Source organism: Lygodium microphyllum, chromosome 1, assembly GCF_053477565.2.
Source record: "Lygodium microphyllum isolate KBCC chromosome 1, Lygodium_microphyllum_v1.1.10, whole genome shotgun sequence".
NCBI lineage: Eukaryota > Viridiplantae > Streptophyta > Polypodiopsida > Schizaeales > Lygodiaceae > Lygodium > Lygodium microphyllum.
Window position 1 is genome coordinate 46177440 of NC_141135.1, and position 15349 is coordinate 46192788.

Genomic DNA, 15349 nt, shown 5'->3' on the forward strand with positions numbered 1-15349 from the left:
CCGTAGCTTAGGATGTTTGAGAAAAAAAAATGTATCCTTTTATATACATAATTTTTTGTATCCAACAAAAACAATATAAGCTCAATGATGTTTTTGATCATTTCTTCATTTGTTCTCCCATTTCCATGTGCATTGTTAGTTTTGAGAATCTTATATGTGTCTCTCTCTAAATATGAGTTAAGTAATATATAATTGAATGTGTCTCATTTTAAGTATCTGTATCCTAAATGAATTGAAGCACCTAAAAGGCACATAATCATTGAATGGTGTGGTAAGTTGAAGGCCTTGAAATCTTAGAATGGCCTTTTAGGCTCACATATGTAAGCTTTTTCTACCCTTCTTCTAATCAATTCACCAGTAATCCTAAATCAAGATCTTGAATCATGGTTACAAATAGACTTTGCAAGGCTTCTCTTATAGCTTCCAATCCATTTTTTGTTTACTGAGAAACACTTTGGATCCTCATTCTCCAAGTAGATGGCCATAGTAAAGTGATCGTTGCTTTCCTTAAGCTCCAAAAGTACCCATTCATAGTTAGTCTCCATTTAATCTTCTATACTAGAAAACAAGATATAGCATTTGACTTGGAATGTTGTATGATAAGGTAACAAGACCCTTTGAACATTTGCAAAAAAATAAATTGCCCTTGTATACTTTCTCTATTGACTTCCAATTTTATCAAAGAATTTAGCTAATGTGGTGGCTGAGATTTTCTTATCCAACAACATTGTTTTCTTATCCAAATATTTTAGTTAATGTGGTGAATGAGATTTTCTTATCCAACCACATTTTTTTGTTCTTTGCAAACATGCTCCTTGAAAAAGTAATTCAAAAACATGAATTGGAATAAACTAAGATTAACTAACTCTCTTTGATATTGTCCCAACCTTTATAGAACTTTGAACATCTTTAGTGACTTTTAACTTGAAGCCCCAAATGGTTTTATAATCAAGATTATCCCAATTTTCTAGTCCATTGATCAGATCAAGTGAAAAAAGCTCTTTCAACCTTCCAAATGCTTGTGCATTTACTAAAATTAAGTTGCAAATTGAAAATATAAATCTTTTCAAATGAATAATGATGAAGGGTAGTCAACGCAAAAAAAAGATTGTTGAATTCATCATGCATAACACTAAATGTAGTTTCTGAGTGACTCCAATGGCTACCATTCCCACTTATCGATGGAAACATATACATAAAGTACTCAAAGTTTGTCTATAAGCTTAGTGAACTAGTAAAAAGTAAAATAAAAAGATACACAAAAAGTTAATCCTACTTGAAATGTAAATTTTGCTTCCTTACATTAAGGTTGAAAATGTTGTTGCATAGAAGAGCATAAAAAGTGCTAAGTGAAGATCCATGTAACTTTTTATCTCATTATTTAAACCCTAGAATTTGTCCTTTCCAATAAAATCCCACATTTCTCTTTTCCATTCATTGATCTTGCGAGGATCTTTACAAGAGGGAATCATCATTATCTAATCATTAAGCTTATAGAGTTAGATGGCTACCTAGAAGAAGCGATGGAAGAAGAAATATGAGGTATTGACAAGAAATGAGATTAGAATGGAGTAGAGGTAATGCAAAAAATAGTTTGGAGGAGATAATGTATCAAAACAATGAGATCTAGGAGACAAACACACACAAAAAGGGTGTGAACTACAAAAGCTTTTAAAATATCTCATAGATCTAGATTAGACTTTAAATAATATTTTAATTTTAATTTTAAGGAAACTTTAAAGAACTCCACTTTTCAAAAAGTCATATCAAGGTGCTAAGAGTAACCCAAAAAGTTGAAAAAATGTCATTATCATGGCAAAACTTTTGCCTAGAATTGCTTCATGAGGATAATATTCGATGCCCTTTTCACCTTTTTTGCTAGAGGTAGAAGAGGTTTAAAAGGCCTATTTTTCCTCAAAAATTGGCACTAATGGGTCTAACACCAACTACTGACCCCTCTTTGTTTTTGCAAAGGTTTCTCAAATATAAAGGTATACATGTTTAACATTAAGATACCTCTTCTCATCCTATTTTGAACATTTGATATACATTGTTAGCCCTTTATCTCCATAGTCAATGGTTAGTCTGGTCTTATTACAAGCTCTTAAATCATAAGGACATCAAGCTTCCTAGTTCTAAGAAGTCTCTCGCACACATCTGCACGTTTAACAAACAAAAATCCCCAACATTGCAATCGATTGAGGTAAATCTCTTAGAGACTCTTTGCATTAAGATTATTCTATAAGTTAGAGTCTAGCTCATCCAACAGGTCATAAACGTTTATTAAGGCTTGTGGCCTCCTTGCCATATTCTTGAGCTTATGCTTTAATTTGCATCCTCTGATCATCCTTCTTATTACGACTGTCTTGAGTATTGCTCATACATGTCCTCTTTACTAGCAAGAGTCTCATTTTCTTTGTTGCCTTCATTGAAGTCTCTTCCTTATTGATTCTCATTCTTCTCTTTGGCATTGGTAGTCTACCATTCTTATGATTTCTTGCATGGATCTTTGGCATGCATCTGCTCATTCCTCTTCTGGGATACCAACATTCTTTGCCATAGCTGGGTCTTGAATGCCTTGTCTTTCTCTTCTAGGTCTTGCAATGTATCCTTACTATTCTCACAATCTTTCTTCTTGACTTCAACCCCCTCTTCCTCTTGTCCCATCTTCTTGGGGCATCAGCTATAACAAAGTGGCCCGACTCAAGGCAATAGTGGCACAAGAAGCATGTAGAAATTCAGAAAACTCAACATCACACACAATTTCAATACCTCTACTATCTTGGATTTCCGAAATCTCTACAAGTTTGCTATGCCAATCCCACAAGATACAAGCCCTTTTTTGTCCCCGGGTATTGGAAAGCAAAGATAGGACATACAAAACCTTGCCCAAAGGAAAAGCAAGAGTCTGGGCCCTCGATGGGCAAGACAGAGAGCCTCCATATCCAATTGAACATGGCAAAACCCATTCTTTATCTTGCTGGGATCCTAGGAGTTCCCTATAAAACCCTTTCCCCATAAGTTTGCAGCAAACCAGACCAAGATGGGCTTGACAGCCCACACGCGTCATTACAAAGGAGCTATTGTGGTGCATGAAAAAGGCCTACCATGGTAGCTTTGACATTGATTCCAGCGCACGTGAATAATAATTGATTAGTATCGTTGGCAAGCAATGGCCCAATCATATAGAGACAAGTCATCAAACAATCTAGTCTACCACAGTACAACCTGCAAACACAGCTTCTCGCCATGGTTTGCAGGAGGAGAATTGGTTAACCGATAATTAGGAACATCTATAGACCCAATCAATGGATGCCCACCATGCTGAGGACTGAGACGTTACACAGCAGTAGATGCCAACCATGGTGAGGACTAAGACGACACTGCGTGTGGGCTATGAAAGGTGGTAACAAACCATCGGTTAAACTCATCGGCGAAAGGAGCTTTGCCCATAAAATAATTACATAGTACACCTGCTGTTCCAATAGCATAATATCTTGAACAGCACAAAGGCTCTAAAGGCGATGAAAGATTATCCTGATGCACCAGACAATTTGTAAAATCGATTGCCTGGACGCTCCACTTGGTTGATCTTTTGCAGGGCTACCACCATTGCAGGTGTCGCCACCTGCAGATCCAAGCTGTAGGCCTTCGTGTGGCCAGCTTAAGATTAAAATGTTCGGACCCTCACCCATGTACCGATAACTTGAGCTCGTTGCTCATCTACCCTCTCCCCCTACATGCAGGGCGGCAGAGGGGGAATGGTTGTTAGCCGCTGCTCTGAGCTCATGAGTCAGACAGATCCCAAACCTACTCCTCCCACACAATCTCTGCTTCAGGTTTCCAGTGATCTCTTATCTTTTCAATATTAGATGCATTTTTTATGAGAACTTTTGTGGTATTACTATGGTTCTTACGAGAACTTTTGCAGTATTACTATTGAACCACATTTTAAGCAGATTTTCTCGGGTAATGGAGTACCTACATGTGGATGCAGTTATTAGCATACATTATCCCTTATGTTTGAAATTAGTTGTGGTGAGGACGTATAATGTTTGCATGTCATTCGTGATCTTTGTACCCCTATACTGACCCACTTCCATAGAGATAAAATCCCTCATTTCTGAGCAAGCTATAAGAGTCAAATAACTTGTTGTCCTTGGTGACCTTGCATTAGGTTCATAGAGTGCAACATCTTCTACGAATGTCAAGGTAGGTACTTTGATTTAATAATTGTGCATGCATGATCTTCGTAACATTTGTTTGTAGGGAGCAAGACAATGGGTAATGTTTCTAAAATACACTTAGCAAGCTACATTTGACACTACTTCCCCCACGCACTTAGTGCATAGGAAGCAATTGAGCCTCAAATGCCATTAAGAAAGACAAAACTAAGTCCTACATAAAGTGGCCTTATTCAATTGTATCTGTTAGCTTCAAATTATTTATTTCAAAGTAGATTCTACATCTATGCATAGTCTTTTGTACTTGATTTTCCACAAAATGACGGAATCCATACATTCAAGTAGGAGTTGATAATATGATTACTTTGAGTCCACTTTGTAGGAGGCAAACATCAACCTATTGCTACAAAGTTGCCATTAATCCAACACACATACGAATGCATTTTGGGCTTTCTACAATGATTTTCATCCACTAAATAGAAGATTATGTTTAATTATGTGGAAATTGTTAGCATTATGTCTTGAAGTGTTATTGAAGAAGCAATATTATTGTTTTGACTTGAATTGTAAAAGGTGCATGTTGACTCTATGTTACAAAGTTGTGATTAATCTAGCACACATAAATGTGTTTGGTGCTTTCTACAATGACTTAATCTCCTAATGTATGCATGAACATTTTTACATAGTGTGTTTCAAAGTGTTTGGTAAAAATGTTTGTTTATCTTGTACATACACGATTTTCCAATACATATGCAAGTGCTTCACGTGATATAGCCACTTGGCAATAGTTAATGCAAACCCAAGAATTTTAACAAATTCCTACTTTAATTCCACATTGTTAATTATAAAATCATGAGCTTGTGCAAGGGAGGGACGATATATCCTAGCTAGGTTTGATCATGATGATGAGGGCCATCAACCCCCTACCCCCAATCACACCTTGGGGTATGAACATGTGGATTAATGACCTATTACTCTTCCAGGAATCAAACACATCTTGTTTTGCCTTGACATGGCTAACAATAGAGACAAGAGAGGCATCTGAATTAGAAGGAACACCCACCAATGAGAGAAGTGTGATAAATTAGCCCAAATGAGAAACAAGCAAAGATAGAGATGAGATAACGAAGGGGTGGAGAACATGCAAGAGCCTACAAATAGATAGGGCCACATTTTTCGAGATATACACTCCAAGAGGGGGTGTGTTGAGAGATGGATGTCGTGCAAGATGTCTAATGTATGTCAGTATACAAGATGTTTGGGCTCAGGACACAAGTATGTAGATTCTACTTGTGCGAGTCCATTACAGTCGAGTAAGTCAAACATATCAATGGGATACTTTATCATGTGAACTTGCATGTCAAGACTAAGGAAAGTCCATGAAATACCCTCCAAAAAAAAGGACGGTACTAGATGTGAACTTGTTGGGAGTTCATAAGAGGGGCACCTTACAATTTTTAATAACTCACTGACCCAAGTTCAATTCTCCATTTTGCAACACTTATATTAAATGACCATGCAGAATATAAGAGTTGAACTAAAGACCTTCTGGTCACCATTCTATTCAACTTAACCAATTGAGCTACACCCGTTCGGTTCTCTCTCTCTCTCTCTCTCTCTCTCTCTCTCTCTCTCTCTCTCTCTCTCTCTCTCTCTCTCTCTCTCTCTCTCTCTCTCTCTCTCTCTCTCTCTCTCGTGTGAAAGGTTTACCTTCTCTCCATAGGCACATGTAGATAGTGGGGTCATTGTCCTCTTCAATGTCAAACATGGCAAGATCCATCACAAGTCAAAAATGGCATGGCCAAAATACTCCAAACTCTTAAATGTATCACATGCAAATCCATTGAGAATAGTTGCACACCAAAGATGGAACACCCACTTTGTAAGTTTTAACAAATCAAAGTACTCATTTAGGGGTTGGACGTCTAATCCTCTTTGCTCATTGGAGAGGCCATGACCTCTTTGCTTATATGTTAAACTAGTGAAGCCATTTTTAGACTCCCTATTTTGGAGAGGAAGTCCCTCTTGCCCACTTTGTAAAGTGATGGACAAGGGTACACTTTTTACATTTCCAACCAAACAAGATAACTATATGTTTATGATGTTTCACTTTTTCCAAAATGTCTCTTTTGGTGTGTAAAGATGTAGTGCCCATGACTACTTCTAGTTTCAAAAAGTGCATACCCACACTTCAAGCCAGGGTTGTGTGTTTGTCATTAATGTGTAACTACCGTAACTTGTGCATGTCAAGGCTCTAACTCCTAACTAAACATTCAAAAATAATTTCCAAAATTATACCACATTAAAGTCCATACATCATAAGATCACTACCACAATGCTTATTATTGTGCCTTTTGTAACTTCCTAATTGGTACAAAGTCCACTCTAATGCTAATATTTATGTGTTGCCAATTTAGAATCACTTATAGGACTCAACTTCAAGTTCGTACAATTGGATGTGAGTGTATAATGCATACAATGTAGAACTTTCTATATCAACTTATAATGGAACAACATAGTTCTAAATGTAGGGCCACACATACTGATGGCGAAACATACATAAGACAACATGTAGTGCTTGACAATGCTCCTCAATTGTCTACTAGGTAGCAAGATTCAACTCAACTGTGATTCATGTGTGATGCCTTGCATGAGGTGTATCTTAAGAGCAAAAATACAAACACTTTAGCAACTTCTAATTGTAGTTACAAAATTAAGCTACACATTGTAGTGAACTTTGAGAAAGTACTAAGAAAGAATTGACTTTCATTTTTTGGTGACAATATTTTGTCTACTTAGGATGTTACACAATTGCTTCACTAAATAGTAGATAGCCCATATGTGGAGGAAGTGCAATTCACAATATTTGGCTATTATTCTATGTTGGCCATAGATATTAAACACAAGCAAGTCATACTAGAAAATTCTCACCTCATACATCACACATCTTGCTTATTTTCTCCCATGGTTGTCAACTAAGGATTATCAATCACACTAATTGGATTCCCTTGTTTGCAAGATGTCAATAAGAAAAATAACCAATCACTTATAATAGTTTGAAATATCTAAGGTACGGGTGGTCATCAATATTTCAAATTGAGATGGGATATGTTTGTTATTGGTGTATGCCTTGCTTTCCATTAATGCAGAAATGTCTCTAAAATGCCCTTCAATATCACATCCTCCATTAAATGGCATGTCTCCAATATACAATTTGGTCCAAAAGCAAGATAGACAAAGAAGACCTACAAGAACTAAGGTAGAATATGTACAAAAACAAAAACAAGGAAAGCAAAAGTATAACTTTCACAAGAAAATGTGAATGTCAACTCAAATGTGCAAGGAAATTCCTCTTTCTACAAAAAGAAAATGCAAGCAAAGCATGAGGCAAACTTGCTTCTAATGGTCTACAAGCTCATCCATGTATAAGAATGTGTGGTTATCTCAAAATTTTACATAGTAGAGTTGCAACTTATTTGAGGAGGATGGATAGACTATTTAGTCACTAGGAGAATGTGAAAATACTTGATTATAGCTTTCACATGGAAGCTTGCAAAAGCTATAACAACCTTGCCCATTCCAAAAAACAAGACCTCAGTAAACTACTTGACCTCAAGAAGGCAAAGTAGAGTTGATCCCTTAAAAACTGGTTGTAGTTTTGCACGCTTAAGCATAGAGTTCGATTCTAGCCAAATGAATATGCTTTCTTTAGGATACGTATCAATCAAGTCTCACCTACTTAGATGCAAGCAAATGGGAGCTCCACTAGGGCAAAAGTGACTTGGGACCATCACCATACAACACAGATCTACAAATGGTTTAAACATTATAAGCTTTGATTTTTGGAGTTAACTTATTGGTGAAGCTCATTGTTACTATATAGTGGATCTTCCAAGAAGTTAAAGCCAATAATGCTGGAGGTAAGATTCATAGCTCATTGTTAAGATATAGTTTTCTTATTGGTGAAGCTCATTGTTAATATGTAGTGGATCTTCCAAGAAATCAAGGCCAATAATGTTGGAGGTAAGATGTGTAGCTATCATTACATAAGCTTGAAGATCTACATCACTTGTTCTCTTCTCTAATTAGCCCCACCACAATTGAAGAGAAGATGAGGTAACTTCTTCCCTTCAATCACCATCTGAATGCAGAGTTTGAGAGAGAGGACACACCTTTCTTGTGGGGAGATTTCCCACACAAGCTGCTTCTATAGTGGGAGTGCCCCCAAAATAGAGGACAACAACAAACACTCTCACATGTGGATTGGTCTCTTTACCACAACAGGTGCTCTTCTAGTAGTGACTACCAATATTGAGAGTTTTTACTTTTATATTTGAGAAGGATGGCAGACTTATGAGATGATACTTGGCTTACTTTCATCAAAGGATCAAAGCCGCTGCACGTTATATGATAGATTCGAATCTGATTACCAGCATAGACCCATATACTTTTGGAGGATATTGAATGACGACTACAAGGCTTTTGCTCTTCTTTTGGTAAGTAGCGCATAAAAGCATGGCAGTTGCACATTGCCAGGCTATGGCAGGCCTTGTATCCTTTCTCCATTTTGGTCAGCACGTGAGCTCCACATCTACTCTAGACAGTTGGACTTAGTAACATTGCTGCTAGTGTTAATGCCTACTTCAACTAGGCTATGGGATGTAGTCCCAGAATTGGCCAGAGTATTCTTAACAGACTCTGCCAGAGATGGAAGAGATTACAAGTGACTTTGAGCGTATGAGGAGAATCATTTTCTTCATACTTGGGATTCCAGCACCTTCTTCCATTCTTCCTGCATAGTTTGTTTATGACAAACGGCCTCTTTCATCTGTTATATATCGATGAAGTCATATACAGAGCTTATTTTTCATCTTTCCCTATGAAGATATGTTACGGATCTTCCTTAAAAAAAGATTTGTTTATTCTTTGGATTCAAAAAGAGCAAGTTTGCACAACCGTAGAAATGCAGCTTAAAATTGCAGCAGCTACTCTTGCTCAGGTATGGATTAGGCTTGAGTTTGGGAGAAGATGCAAGAAGTTCTACCCTCCACCTGGATTTATCAACTTCATGTACAATCAAGACTGCAAATTTGAACACACACAAGATGTACAGACTTACTTCCTATTACCTTGTTGAAAATATAAAGGGATCAAACATGTAATATGGATCAAGCTGCCGTTCTCTGATCGAACTGATCTACCATACAATTTGGGGGCAAACATAATTTTACTGAAATTCATCATCCAGCTGCCATTCTCTTACATAGTATCACTCACCTCATGTTTCCAAGGCTCAGATTGCTCTGACTCTCCCCCCAATAGAATTTGAGGGTCTGCAGAGAGACTAACTAACGATTCTTAGCTCAGTCACTCTCACTATCCTTCCAACACAGATCTGAGGGACTGCAGATAGACTACCATATCATATAGCTCAGATCACTCTCACTACCTTCCAACACGGATTTCAGGGCCTGCAAAAGACTACAGAAATATGATCTGTTGTATCCATCATCAGCAAGGCTGCCATTCTCTGGTTGACCTGATTTTATAAGTCATACAAGTCTATCCCAGGTATCTTTCCAATACAGATTTGAGGGCCTGCACAGACAAATGTATTAAAAGAATCGCAACTCATCACCACCTATACAGCCAACGAGTCTTATTGTGGCAAGGATCTTATAATCAGAAGCTCATGTCACACTAAATAACAACATAATACAGTTATTCGTATCAGGAAATATTTACAGCATGGGCATGCATAATCAAACACGTCTTCAAGGAAAATTTCCAAGTTTGTTTAAGCCACACTGAGAATTACAACAATTGTAGCCACACATGAGGCGGCTTATGGTTTCAACAAGGTCAGCTTTGTGAGGTTACCTATTGCCTATGCTGCAAATATCATTGGTTTCGTACCTGCTGATTGATCTAGTGCAACTAAAAGTTGTCTAAGTGTGCTGGCAATCTTGAGGCACCATACTGTTGTTGTCCTTTGGTACACCACCAATAACAAACAGTTGTTTGTTGAGAAATCTAGCCGATTGCCACATGCATCACTACCCTATGTTAATGATGGCTTAAGGAAAATACAGCAGAAGACGTGTAATTACCAGTGGGAAGGAACTTGTGTGCACTGGTCGGTTGCTACAAATATGGTTAACTGGTATTAATGTAAGCTTGCAAGTCACTTTATCTCTATTTGGTTCAGTTTTTAATCATGCCTATGGATTCTTTGTATGTTGTGGATGTACATTTTCTGTAATGAAGCCATGAAATCAGCAATGTGATTAATCGTTAGCATGTCTTCAATGGATACAATGTGCCCAATATCGTCAAATATCATTCATCCACTTGGAGATTATTCAGACAGGATACACAAGATACATGACATCCTGCCATTGAGCGTTTAAGGCCCTTTGTTGCTGCCAAGATGGCAGACACAGCCCATTCTTTGGGGTGCACGATCACAGTTTTCTTAACAGTATTGCCCTGCATGCCAATCTTTATATCCTTTCCTGTTGTATAGCCTTTTGGCTTTCTTAATACCCCTAGATCAGCCAGCCAGCCAGCACCATGTACGGGGTGTCTACTTCTTTTGTGTGCTTTTGGCTAATAGAGGAACTTGTTTCAAGGGTAAAAGAAGGGCAGCATAACAGTTTGTGAGGCCCCCCTAGCCACCAGTACCTCCCAATTGGGCCCAATCAAAGCTTGACATCCAGCCACAATCCACTCCAAATATCTCAAAAAAGCTAAAGGAACCCTAGCCTACACTACAATTGCATGTAAGGCTACTTCAATTAACCTACCCCACTACACCTATCGTTGGCCTATATTCCAGATTCCACATTGTAACATGCTTCAAATGTGCAACACAAACACTAGCCAATTACTCTAGTGGCACTAGAAAGAGAAGACAATTTCAAGACAACCCAGTGGGCTTATTGACGCTCTCTCTAAAATTTTAGAAGGAAGCACAAGGCCTTATCTTATCAAAACTTGGTTGATAATAAACTTGAGTGACCAGGAACCTATAGACTGTAAGGTTAACTACCCATGACGTGTTGAACTAACATAAGCATTACATGCTGAATTAGTCACTTAAGCAGCCCCAAAAAATGCCTAATTAATCAAAACCCTAAAATGGTGCGTAGTTCAAGAGTTTGCAGGTTTCAGGCCCTATAGCTCCACTGCCCACACCCTATTCACGGAGGACATCTCATCTAAAGCTGCCCATTGCTGTCTACATCAGTCTGGCACCTATTTTCAGCCTCTACTCTACTGTTCTTTCACTTTCCAGCCTTTGCCTTGCTGATCCAGCCACACAATTGCTGCATTTGCTGCCTAGTGACCCCTCTCCACAGTTGGCAATTGCTTCTTGACCATATTCTCCTAGTGGCGACCATCCAAAGACTGTCACCCTATTGTTTTTGCTGTCACTTGGCTGGGAGGACAACATCAGCATTTGGGTTTTCAGTTTTCTACTGTCACCCAGTTTTTCTCTCTCCTTAGGTACCTGCGTTTTCAGTCTTTCTGTCTCGTCACTGCCTATCTACACCAAATCTAGCTTCCATAGCTGCGTTTGTTGGTGTTCGACCCTCGAAGGCTGCCTTTGCTGCGTTTTAGGATCCGTCAAGGATACGACACTCTCTCCCACTCAGCACCATTGCCTCAATTCTCGAGGCACAGGAGTTCAGGGTACAATTTTCAATCTTGCATGGTTTTTTTGCTGCATGAGCATTGTATATTCAATATTCAATCATTCGTTTGGATTCCACTGTGTTCATTGCCTAAACCTAACTGTGTTCTTTTGAGTTTATGCTTTGTCATACACTTTCATTTATGCTTCTACATTTGGGTATTTCTTCACATGGTATCAAAGGAACATTCTCTTCCATGAAACCTTGGCCTTTGATTTGGAAGCCCTTGGCAAGAAGCAAGAACAACAAGAGGGTAAGATGACTTCGAACACATCTTCACCACATCATCATGATGCTCCCGTACCTAGCACATCAAGACATACGCTAAGGTGGGCTTCATAGTTTGCTTCTCCATCCGAGATGGCTAGAGAGTCTTTGGACTACCATAGAGTCCATACACAATATGAGATCTCATGAGTTGAATACGATCTCATTCTCATTTATCGAGCCCAATAGCAAATTGAAGGTAAATTTGAAATTTCCCCTTTAGATTTAGTGCACTAGTCTAATGATTTTGCAAGAAGGATGGAAGCTCCACAAAGGATTGATCACCTTGACAGGGAAACCAGCATGGAGGACAAACCATTTTCCTCTCTACCACAATCATCTCCATCTCTACCTCTTTCATCTTTTCCATACACTTCTCCGCCTTCATTCACTCTTGTATCAGGTAGGCTTGCTAGTACTTCTCAATCTTTTGAGTTTACTTCCTCCTTTTCGCAAGATTTTGGTGATGCTTAGAATGAAGGAAATCTTCATCCCAAGTATTGGTTCATAAGACCTAAAGAGTAGAGATTGTTCTTTTTGAACTCGAAAAAGGTAAGCAAAAGTTGCATTTAATGGACAAAAGAAACCTGACATATGATTTTGGTGATTCATCTATTTTTTCATTTGCATTTAATGGACAAAAGGGACCTAACATATTTCCCATAACAACTCAAATGACAAATCCATTTAATCTTCCACCCATCCCACCCACTACTTCCATTACACCTTCCTTTTAGCTTCCATTAAGTGCACCATACGTGTCTTCCCATATCACTCCAGGGGGTCCACCTTTAGCCATGCCTTTTAGGACCTCATCTTTTCCCCAACCGGGTGGTGTCTCCATGACGGACATTCATCCTCCCACCCCACACTTCCAGGTTTTTCATGGCTTGGCAATGCCATCCAACCACCACCAAGTGTGGATCAATTTGGTACCACAGCTTGCCTCCATGGCATTACCTAGTGGGCCTTCTAGTCATTTTGTTATGCCCTAGACGACCATTGGACAAGACTTACGTGTCCCGATATCTCCATCTCCACCCGCACTTTATGGAAACGTTCGTGCTCCAGTGCCTCTGCATCAATCAACACCCATTGGATATTATCAATCTATTTCTACCTACCCACCTCCCCCTCCTATTTATCCCCCTCCACACCTCCTTCCTATTCCACTTATCCAATACTTCATGGTTCTTCTTCCTCATCAACTAAACATGCCTTTAATTACAAGGCTCGTTTTAACGAGTCAAACTTCACTACTTGGTCAAACCTGATGAGACGTGTCCTTCACTCACAAAACCTATGAAATCTTGTGCGTGGCTTGGAATCCCAACCTCCCGTAGTTATTCCATACGAGGTTATTTGCTTATGATAGGCTAAGAATGCCTCCGCTATTGTCAAGCTAATGCAAGGTCTATTACCTGAATTTCATTCACAACTTCAACATTTTGGCTTAGCACCCGAGCATTGGGCACACACTTGACTGACCACTATTCAGCTTCGGATCAAGTCTCATTGTTTCTAAACAAGCTGCCGCAAAAAAACTTTCATTTTGTGCAACAAGTAATATCATATTCCACCATATCTACATTCTATGAATTTGAGTGTCAGCTACTGCATTACACTCAATTGTTCAATCAATTTCATAGTTTAAACTCTATAAAGGTGGCTCTCATTGATTCTTCTAAGAAGGGGCAACAAGGGAAGGGTAAACAAAATCAAAATTCCAATCATAATCAAAACCAACTCAAAATCAAAAAATCAAAACCAAACTAGTGAGACCCAAGGAACCTCCCTGTCATCTCTAAAACTTGGGTGGCAAAATGTATCGAAAAAAATGTGGTATTGTCAACATTGTCAAAAGGCTAGCCATTTTGATGACCAGTGTTGATCAAAGGCAAGAGGCACAGTATCAAAAGGTAAGACTCAAACCCCTACCCCTCAGTCAAGCAACCCATAACAGGGGAGGCCAGGCGGTGGCAACCCTCAACAAGGGCAATGGCGAGGCCAAACCCACACTGCCACCGGTCAGCCATCACAGTCAACAACGTTCTTAACAACAAAGGGCTTGTCTAATTGATCTGTAAAAGCCCACATAGTATCTGTAGAGACATTTTAGGATGTGAGTCTCGTCCACATCTACGAGTTGCCTCCTAATGAGATGACTATAGAGGCCCACTCGTCACAATCGAGTACTTCAGCTACTCCATGGATTGAGGACAGTGGAGCTACCCATTGTATGACTCCCATTGCAGACATTTTTCTTTCCCAAGCCTCTATAACCAGGCATGTTTGAGTTGGGAACAACTCCTCAGTTCATGATTCAAGCAACAAACAAGGTGATCATTAAGAGAGATGTAGTGTTTAATGAGAGGGACATTTTCTGTACCAGATTCTATGTCCTTTCCTCACATTGTTCCTTTTAAGATAGTGCCTTTTGAGCCGAGTCTACTACCTGCTCCTGACCCACCCGCTCATCTCCTAGGCCCCTACACGAGACCTGTTACCTCGCTAGTATCAACAAATCATGTGCAATTCCAGGATCCTTCCAATAGATTTTACTCCGGAGAGCTCTAGAAGTTCTGCCCGGCTTGCACCTCAAGCTTCATTTGCCTCGTTGTTCTAATTACATAGCACATTCTAAGACAAATAGTTGGCAAGAGACTCTTCAGCACCACCAATAGCAAGAGGCCATGGAAAAGAAGCTAGAGAGTATTAATCAAAATGAGACAAGGACCTTGGTGGATCGTCCGAGCCACAAAAAAGTCATTGAGACAAAGGATTTTTAGGACTAAGCTAAAAGTTGATGGGACTTTAAACAAGTATAAGGCTCGCCTTGTGGTACAAGGGTTTCAACAAAAGCAAGGTATTAACTATAAAGAGACCTTTGCTCCTACTTTGCAATTGACATCATTTCATTTGTTAGTTGTGCTCATTGCTCACTATGATTGGCCAATCTATCAAATAGACATCAAAAGTGCCTTTCTGAACAACTTTTTGGAGAATGGAGTCTATGTGGAGCAACCTCCCAAATTTTCTTCTATAGACCAAAAAGATAAGATCTTTCGCTTGTAGAAAGCTTCTTATAGGCTAAAGCAAGCACTATGGTCTTCGTTCCATAGAATGCATGAGTTCCTTAGGACTCATGGATACCATTCTACCCCTTATGACCCAAAATTATATGTCCGTACTACTTTGGAG

The 15349-nt window shown here is 39.0% G+C and overlaps 1 protein-coding gene across 4 annotated transcripts in view; it reads right to left on the reverse strand.

Annotated features, from left to right (window-relative positions):
• Positions 1 to 6707: 6707 nt before the first annotated feature.
• LOC148041067 (2-oxoglutarate (2OG) and Fe(II)-dependent oxygenase superfamily protein) overlaps positions 6708 to 15349 on the reverse strand; it is a 118563-nt gene continuing 109921 nt past the window's right edge. Inside the window, exon 14 of one of the 4 annotated variants that reach the window (XM_087676480.1) lies at positions 6708 to 6845. In XM_087676480.1, the coding sequence (XP_087532606.1) occupies positions 6801 to 6845 (45 nt within the window). In that variant the 3' untranslated portion in view covers positions 6708 to 6800. Of the gene's footprint in view, positions 6846 to 9231; positions 9783 to 15349 lie in introns of those variants that run through there. The other 3 variants (XR_015690663.1, XR_015690659.1, XM_087676500.1) reach the window with 3 other exon arrangements.